The sequence below is a fragment of the Diprion similis genome, chromosome 12, assembly GCF_021155765.1.
Source record: "Diprion similis isolate iyDipSimi1 chromosome 12, iyDipSimi1.1, whole genome shotgun sequence".
Taxonomy (NCBI): Eukaryota; Metazoa; Arthropoda; class Insecta; order Hymenoptera; family Diprionidae; genus Diprion; species Diprion similis.
Window position 1 is genome coordinate 3,298,347 of NC_060116.1, and position 9,549 is coordinate 3,307,895.

Below are 9,549 nucleotides of genomic sequence, written 5' to 3' on the forward strand. Positions count from 1 at the left end.
ACTCAAAAAATCATAATTCACTGAATTTCCATTATATTGAGTTGAAAATTGACTACGTGATTCTCAAGACACAGCCATTTAAGAAAAAAATAATAATAATATAGAGATACTGTGAAAGAAAAAAAAGTATTTATTTGAGTGCGTGAAGTTGAATTTTTGAAAAACAAATGAATCAACGATTTTAACGATGTTCTTCGTATGGAATTTACGGTAAATATGCTGTGGGGTCATTTTGACCCCGGTGTGCAGCGTAAAGATCAATTGAAAAATTCCACTTGTCACACGCACGTGGTTGGGTTAGCACCTATATAGTTTCTTATTGCTATGAATATGAATTCATACTTTCAGTTTCTCGCTACATAGGCGTAACGCGACATCGTTACTGTTGTAGGTCAGTTCTACACGTTGTTTCCGTGATACCTGCAGCTAATGCGAACTTCTCAATTATAAAACACAGTATAAGTACAAGTCGGGAGATACGGATATCAAACTGTTGAAAAACGGATTCATCTCGCTTTAACGAAGACCGGGGATTCGTGAAATTGATCTCTCATTCGATCCCGACATTGGATTCGAAGAAGCAATCAAAGCTGCCCGGCAACTTTTTCGATCGCTTTTACGTGGCCCTCATTTCACGCATTTCTCCTCTGAAAGATCCTATATTCAAGTGCCCGCTAATACCGACCGTCCTTAACTGTAGATAAAACAGACTTAGCACCCGACGGTAATTTTTTGTTGCCTACAGCTACTGGTCGAAACGGTTGTGGCCTGTCTTATCTGCAGTTAACAAGCGACCCTGGGTTATGGGTTTCGAAAATCGACAGTTTGGTGATGATCTGCCATGGATTAGAAAGAAGTAGGAAGAGATTTTGAGAGTTGGCGATATCTCGTGAAAAACTGTTGGATTAAAATACAAAAAAAAAAAAAAAATGTTTACTGCTTATTATCGTATTAACGGTTAATTACAGGCTTTCAAAAGTTATTCCTATCCATTACCGTAATATTAGGTGACGTAAATACTCTGATATTTTTTCAGCCATTGCATGAAATCATTGCCGATTAATATTATAAAAAGTGCGTTTATGAGGTTACGGACAAAGTTTGGTGCTTTATATACTTTCTGTGTAATAATGAATAACGCCAAAAAGTTTTTGCGAAACCGATCACAGGCCTAAATTGAAAACACAATAAATTGTTATCTTTCGGTTTACCAGCGGTGAAAACACTTGAAGTCGAGAATTCAATTCACATTGATTTGGTATCATTTGCAATTTGATTCTTCTAAAATCAGTTGCAGCTACAAAACATGATCTCTCAATGGTAAAAGAATATCGTTTTGATCAAAGAAACTTCCTACTCACTTGGTATAGTAAATTTTTTCATTTTAGTCGATAAAAAATGAAGAGAACCAAAAAATACAAGAACGAAAATTTATGTGAAATAATCGGAGGTTATTTTAAGCATTCAACAGAATATCAATGCATGTTCATGATGTGATCTCTAAGATCTTTGGTATCTCTGATATTTTTTCAAATTTCATGTCATCGGGAAACATCAACAAGAATTTAACACATGAGAATTTACAGTATAAATCTAAAAATTTCATAGAAATGAATATTACAAGTACCGAAATACACAAAGCATGTTCTATTGGAAATGAAACGCATTTTTGTACACCTGAGTACGTGAAGATACCGTTCGAATGAGTCCCATTTCAGTTGAACCGGTTAAAAATTGGCAAACTCGGTACGCATGAGGCGGGAGGAGGAAAGTCAAACACTGTTACACTACAGATCATCAACTGTGGGAAATTATAACTAACTCAAGTAACAAGATCCATGTAATCTCGAGTCCCAGACTGCACTGGCACAGAGGAAGCTGTCGCTTTCTTTCTTCCGGTATCTACTGATCTAGTTTTTGAATGAGAACACAAGTTCTGTAAATTTTCGAGCGTGGTTATCGCGTGACGAAAGAGAAAATTAAGCAGATCAGTGCGTCTCAAAATTAAACGTCCATGAATCGATAAAATTGATGGAAAATAGCATGAGATAAGAAATGTGAAAGACAGGCGATGCTGAGGTATAAAAAGCGCGTCCTGACCCAATACTTGATCCAGAAGCGCAGAACTGTAAATTGATCGGAATGCCGTTTCTCCGCAGTAAAAGGATTTCATGTGAAATGAAATGTAGGGTTGATAGAAATTCTGCATTTATTTGATCAAGGAAAAGTTTCACTCGTTTATTCAAGACAATTTATCTCGAAATTCATCATTGCTTTACCGCATTTATTACTTACTCGTTTATGCTTCTCCATCGCGTTGCAGATCTCAGATTGCGCACGACGCGTGGCACTCACAAGTTGTTTGCTTATAAGGCAGAATACACTATCAACAAGGAAAGTTCGATGGCGTAGGTACATCTTCACTTATAATTCCGACACGGCTGCAGTATAATGTCGTCATAAATCGTCTAAGAGCAGTGATCGACTGCGGTGCGACGAAAGAGAATCCAGTATGGAAGATAGGGAGAGAGTTGGAAAGTAGGCCTCACTGGCTCAGTCAGTGCTAGACTGTGACTCGGACCGTTTGGACGTCGACATGGTAAGTCTCTACACCGGATTTCAGTCAATACTTTATAACTCAAAGTGATAGACACCCGGTTCAATCCTTATCAAATTTGTGAGAAAATATTCCGATTTTGCCAAAGTAATTTTCATATCATTTCTCAAATTTTTCGGTTACTTTCACTTCCAACTTGATGCCTACCGCCTGAATTCTGTACCCGTCAATTGCGTACGCACTTTGCCCAACCCAAAATAGTTTAAAAAATTGTGTTTAGTTTATCAAAATTTTGAATTTTCATGGAACGACTTCTCCAGATTTTTTCAATACCTTGTTGGTCGTTTATTCCATTTGTTTACGTAACGAATATGAAGACTTGCCGCAGATAGAAAAAAAAAAAACTAAATAAAAAATGAGAATGTGCGATAATCCAGGTCATTCAACAAGGTTAGCTACTTCCACGCGAATATACTAGACTACATAGCTATAATTTATTATAAACGTATCGTAGGTCTAGCTGGGTTTTCCCGGCTTATCCTTTCGCTCGGAACTGATTATAGATTTTGCAACGAAATGGATGGATGTAATTACGGATCGAGAATCAATCAGTGCATATTTTGTAAAAGCGAGAGGTGCTTTTGAGCTCTGCGTCTACGCAACTGAAAGTTGCTTTCATCATGGCCATCGAAATCGATAGGGTTACCATATAATTTTTCTTTCAAGTTTTAAAACTTCCCTTTTAGCATTAACACGATCATGCAGAGCATCGCGTGAGGAGCCGGGATAAAACATAAAAAGTATAAATAATCCCGCGTAAATACCTTCAGCATGTAATTGCCGATCATGGGCTGTGGACGCCATTGCAATCGGTCAACTCAGTCAAGGATCTGTTGCAACGATAGCTTATGAATATTGAAACGCTCACCCCGAGCATAACCCGAGTTTTCTCATACCTGAACAGAAATCGTAACGCGTCTCCGACAAGGTCGCAAATTTGGGTTAACAAAGACGTTTTTTACGTTTTCAATTTTTCTACTAAACTGCGTCTTTAGCGCTTAATTAAAAGTGCCTTCAAAGATTCGAAGTAACGACCGAACGGTTGGTACTTACACAGGTTGACATCCCTCTGCAGCTCAGCTCAGATCGCGAAGGAACGCGAAATTGTCCGACGTTTAGTCGGGTTACATATTATCCGTCGTTTGGTACTCAGGTGAAACACCTTTCACCGCGAAGGACGTAGACCTCGATTAGACCGGCTTTTTACAGAGTTTTTTAAATCCATTTTTCTCCTTTTTTTCTATTATACGTCAATTCGCTGTTCTATTGAAGAAAAATCGATACCATTCAGAGAATAATATCGTTACTCAATATCTGTACCGATTCGTGCAGGTTCACGTATTGCTACCAAATCCGAAATCGCGTTTAGCAGAAGCTTTGCAATGTTTATGTAAGCAAAGAATCGCCGTCGCGGCAGCTCATCTGTGTCAAAATTATAATATTCATCACGGTTGAATAAAATTTTTCTAACTGTCTTCTGTTTGCATAATCAGGAAAACAAAAATAAAAAAAAATAAAAATTTGGTTGAAATTGGGTCACTGAATTTGCTTACTTTTTTCTTCATTACTCTGATCGCTCTCGTTGTTTTTGCTGCAGTTTCTGCGACTCATCAGAAGCATCGGGACTTACGATTAGCCATAACGATGCACTTCGAGTTCTGGGTCAGTTCACAGTTGCACGGTAATTACGAATCGTGGTTATACCTACGTTCCGATTCTGACAGTGCTGTCAGAAAAAATTCTAGGACACAGCAGCATCCGATGGTTATCTATCCAATTATACTCACTTAAAGTTAGGAATATTGCAAAACGGTTCGGTTTGGATCCAGCAACCGTATCTGGACTAAACAAACGTTCGATACAGTTAGTTGGGAGATAGAAGCAGCTAATTTGTCTTTCTGAGCGATACAAAAATATTATTTAAACGCGGCAGTAGTATTAGAAAGAAAAAAATATCCGTGAAAAGCAAGGAAATTTATGAAACTTCAGCTTTCTTCTTATTATTCTGAATAAATTATTCTAAAACATTTCGTTTATGTCGATAACTCGTTGTCAGATCCAGGATTCATTTTTGGATTGCGTATATATTCTAGTTCATTAATCATCCAGGAAAAATAAATAAATAAATAAATAAAATCGGAAACTATTTTAACCAGTTCACGACAAATTTCGCTTATTTGTCGAGGATGACGAGCATTCGTGAAAGTTGGACATAATCCTAAGCCTACTGATTTGGTGTCTATTGAGTTGCTCACGTGCAGGCGGAGTGTTGAGAAATATGTTGTGATTTCTGAGATTTCGAGTGGTCTGGAAGCTCACTTAGAAAACTCGTACACATCCAAAACATGCGCGTAACATTCGGGTTTGGTTAAGGAAATGTGATGGAATAATCGTCACAAATTCAACATCTCAGTTTTGTTGTGATCACATAAATGTCTTGTGAATTCTTTTGATCAATGTCCATGTAGGCATGACTGGAATTGAGCAGTGATTACACTATCGAGAAGGAGCATTCATATAATCATTACGTAAATTTACATTGCGATATTTAAAATGTAATTCCAGCGTAAAATAAAATTAATGCCTTTTGGAGAGGATTTATTTGACATTAATGGTATCAAACACACAACAAAGTAATCAATACCAATGAGATGCCAGATTAAATCTGGAATTCATCATATTTGCCAAAACGAGCTTGGAGCTTTGGAATTTACAGACAATTCAAAATCGTTTCCAACGATAAGGAGTCTCTGGAAAATACTTTCTTTTGTGTAGTAGCTGTGCTTACTGGTTTTAGCAATTAATATTCAGCAGTCCAATGCTACGGTGCGAGTGAATTTTTGAGTTTCATTGTACAAAGCCGATGCCTCTATAATCACAATTGTTTCAGATTATCCCGCTCTGCCTGTTGGTCATCATTGGCCTGGGCCACTGCCAGGATGGGGTACCATCACGTACCCAGATTGAGATGTCGATCAATCGAACGATCGACGAAGTAGAGCGAATGATTCGCGAGGATCCCAGACTACCGCGACTTTCACGGACGGAAATAGTCGACATTTTGTTCAACATAACGTCGAAAGACGTTATCGATTCGAACGCGGATAAAGAGAGCATCGACAAGGCGAGGATGGAGTACCAGAGAGCGTTGATGGTCGTGCTGCCATACAGTCCAAATGCCTCGGAGGAAAATCTTAAGGATCTATACACAAAGCCGCCGATGGTCCAAATGATTTCTGATACAAGTGACCCAGTGAACTACGAGATGACTTATGACGATGGTGGAATGGAAGGAGAAATGATCTATTCAGAGAAACCGGAAGAGCCGAACTTCGCACTTGACACTTCCATCGACAACCACGTGGCGTTGGCCAACCCTGCTGAGGTGAAGGACGAAATCGAGGAGTCCACTGGTTCCTACGAAAATCACAGAGATACGTATTCCGAAGTGGTGGATCCGATCGATTTCAAGACACTTTCAACAGTCAGCAACTTCAGGCCTATATATGACGGCAAACCGAGAGTCGTTCACGCCGAGTCCCCCGAACTATTCAGTTTTAACTTGAACAATTTGCAAACCACCCCAAGAAGCTCGTTCGATTCGACCGACTCCATTGTCTATAGCCAGGCTCCGGAACAGTTCGAGGACTCCCTTTCGACGGATTCGAAACTCGAGATCGTCTATAGCACTACCGTGAACACTAGAAAACCCCCGACAACGAAATTCAATAACGAAGTTGGCCAGGAGCTGAGTACCGAGTCAACTACAGTGTCTTCGACAACTACCAATCGTCATGTTCTGGCTTCAGACCAATGGCACTACAATGCTCCTCCAGCCACAGTGGACTCCGTGAAGAAGTACCCCGAGTACAAGTTTCCCACTCAAACAGAATCCTCGGGAAGTTCGATCTTCGAAGCTTTCAGTACCACGACGAAAAATCCCGAAATGACGATAAACATCCAAGGACAAAACACCGAGAAGAAACATGACTTCAAAATGGAGGACCTGAGTTCAACGTTCGTTACTTCGATGTCGACTAGCACGACTGGTCCGGTAAAAACGAAATTCAGCTCTTCATATGCAGCTAATTCTGCTGGAGTTTCGAAGGTCAGTCCTACCATGCCGCCTATGAGATCAGAAATAAAGGATCTCCTGGCGTCCATCGGTCTTTCGGAGAGTAATCCAGATCAGCAACCAAACGTTGGAAGCACCGTGCCATTTTCTGGCTCAAATAATCTGGTCCCTTCGCAAATATCCGGTCTGGAAGCCCCGGGAACAAATTCTCCTTCAATTTTGAACCAGAATACGTTCGGAAGTCCAAGCTACGACTACAAGAAGGGAACGCAAAATCTCAGCCCTGATATGAGACTTCTCCTCCAGACCTTTGGCCTTCAGACTTCTAAGAACTCAGAGACACCATCCACTACTACGAAAAAGCCGATACCTGTTGTTGTCAATTTAAACTCTTATTCTAACTTCAAGCCCCTGCCAACGATGAATGTGAAAGATCAGGATATGCGAGATTTCTTGGCCAAATTTGGCTTGGGCGATGGTGACAGCCAGAAAACTCGGAGCCACAAGTCAGTGAAGACGAGGAAAAGCGCGGAAGCCAGTCCTCCATCACTGATAGAAGCTGTGCCGGACAACATGAGGAAGATTTTGGAGAATATCGGGCTGATCACCAGATCGGAAAAGTCTTATCAATACAATGAGACTGTCACTTCTCATTCATCAGGCTTGCCCGACACCCCAAAGCTGCATGTCTTCAAGCCACACGAAACGCCGGGTCATACTAAGGAGCAGAAGGAGAAGATCAACAAGCTACTGGACACCGTAAGAAAAGTCCAGTCGGGCTCAGCGGATTCGCAGGAAGTTCAGGCTGCTGCTAAGGATCTTTTGGAAACGACAAAGACCCTGCAGAATGGACCGGATCCGCTTAGCCTTGAGGAAATCCTGAACATTTACAACGAGGGGATCAAGAACGAGGTCAAGAGACAGGAAGACGTGACGACACCTCCGAATGACAGTGGAGCGGACAATGCGACACTGTTGTCAACTGGTATTCAGAAATTAATGCTATACGTTTTGGGAAGCTCGCAATTTTGGGTTGGAAAAATGATTCAGGGGTTAACAAGGATCAGAACCGTGCTAACCAAAGCCTCTAATAAACTAAGAGAATTTGACGGAGATTAATTGTTTGACTCGTTACTAAAATTTCTGTAACTAAATAGAAACCGAACCTTCCTCTACCCAAGCTTGTCACTTACCGCCTGTAAAAGCTGTTATAATGTGTGACTGGCTAGAGTTTTTAACACTGCGCTCGAATACATTTCGACTTCTACTAATCATCTTCTTGGTCTGTCTATCGTTTCTTTTGAAATTGGTTCTTGGTAGATAGTTCATCTGCCGATGTGTTATTTAAATGTGGATATCTTCCGCATTGAGCAACTAATGAATGCCAATAATTAACAATTTCCTCAAAGGGTCTTGCGGCTTTCTATCGGTATAGAAAGTCGACTGCAGCGCATTTGAAAGAGGTATTACCGAGTTTGAGAATTCAGAGGTGCAGTCTTTGGTATTTGTTGCATGAAAAATGAGAAGAGAAGTGGCATAAAAGTATCGCGTGACGGCGTGTGAACGACATAAGTGTCTTCTGTGGAGTCGCGTCGTTACGAGGCTTTCGTAATTTACTTAACCATACCATGTCAGAATTTTTTGTTTCTTTATAATCGTAATCCTGAATACCACTAACAACCGGAAGAAGGAAAATCACACACGAATTACGGGATTTCTGACAATGGAACTAAATAAAGAATTTATCAACGAAAATTGTAGAAACGACAACACCACCCAGTGCAGAAACCACGTCTACAACGACTGCGGCGACTTTACCGGACTTCTCGATAGCTTCTGGAACTTCGAACTTTGCCGACTTGGCAGACTCGTTTGGTGGAAGTACGAGGGCACCGGATCCTGTCTTACCGATGCAGAGGAAAACCGGTCTCTATTTCCTCGTCGACTGGAACACGTTCCTAGAGGTCGGCGAGGAGGGGTCTGCGGATAAGGTCAATTTAAGGTTCCAACCCAAAGTAGGTGACAGGACAAGATTCCTTCCGGTTACCGTGCCGTGAAATCATTACGTTTCGCCTTCGCCCTCGCGATGCAGGGCCAAAATTTGGAGAATAGAGCGCCTGTAAATAATCCTGAACGTTCATTCGCCTAATCCGTATAAATATATTTATATATAAGTTTCTTTTTTTTTATTACTTTTTATTTACTGCTCACGGAGCGTTCTATGTATTTATTTTCTTTCACTTCACAATTCTTGCAATTTTTCAAGTTGAATTGAGAAAAAGTAGATTTTATCGAGGTGTAATTGATTTTTGAAAAGCTCGACTCTTTGAATCAACCGAAAGAGATTACCGCGTTTCTAAAATTTATTTTGTTTCAATGCTCATCGTCATTCAGCACCTTATGATCGTTCTACCTATGTAGGATTTCACGAATAATAATTTTTTACCAAAACGACCAGATACAGTTGATGACCCGTGAAAAAGAGGATGTACGTATCGCAAATTTCAATGAAATAATTAGTCTGATGGAAGAATTATTAAATGAAGGTTGACAATATCAATGTCAAGTTAGTTATCATTGAGAACCATAAATTCAAATGATAGTTAGTATAAAACCGTCACGTTATTGTTCAAATTTATTGATGCCAAAATCGTATTGTTTGCCGAATTTCTGTGGATCAGGGTCCGTTTTGCTTGCGAATAAATTGTACTCTGTAGATCACAATGAATTCCGAACAACGCTAATTTGTTTAGGACAAAGCATGAGATGATTAAATAAAAAATAACATGGATTATTATGATGAAATGATCAGAATTTTCAAAAAATATTTATCTCCAGTAACTTATGTATCTGATCT

General features: G+C 39.9%; 1 protein-coding gene across 1 annotated transcript; it reads left to right on the plus strand.

Moving 5' to 3' along the window:
* The first annotated feature begins 2,451 nt into the window (after positions 1–2,451).
* Positions 2,452–9,151, plus strand: LOC124413263 (mucin-3A). Its single transcript, XM_046893729.1, has 3 exons — positions 2,452–2,599; positions 5,508–7,677; positions 8,454–9,151. The coding sequence occupies exons 1-3, from the start codon at positions 2,597–2,599 to the stop codon at positions 8,747–8,749; spliced, it is 2,469 nt and encodes an 822-aa protein (XP_046749685.1). The 5' UTR covers positions 2,452–2,596; the 3' UTR covers positions 8,750–9,151.
* Positions 9,152–9,549: the final 398 nt, after the last annotated feature.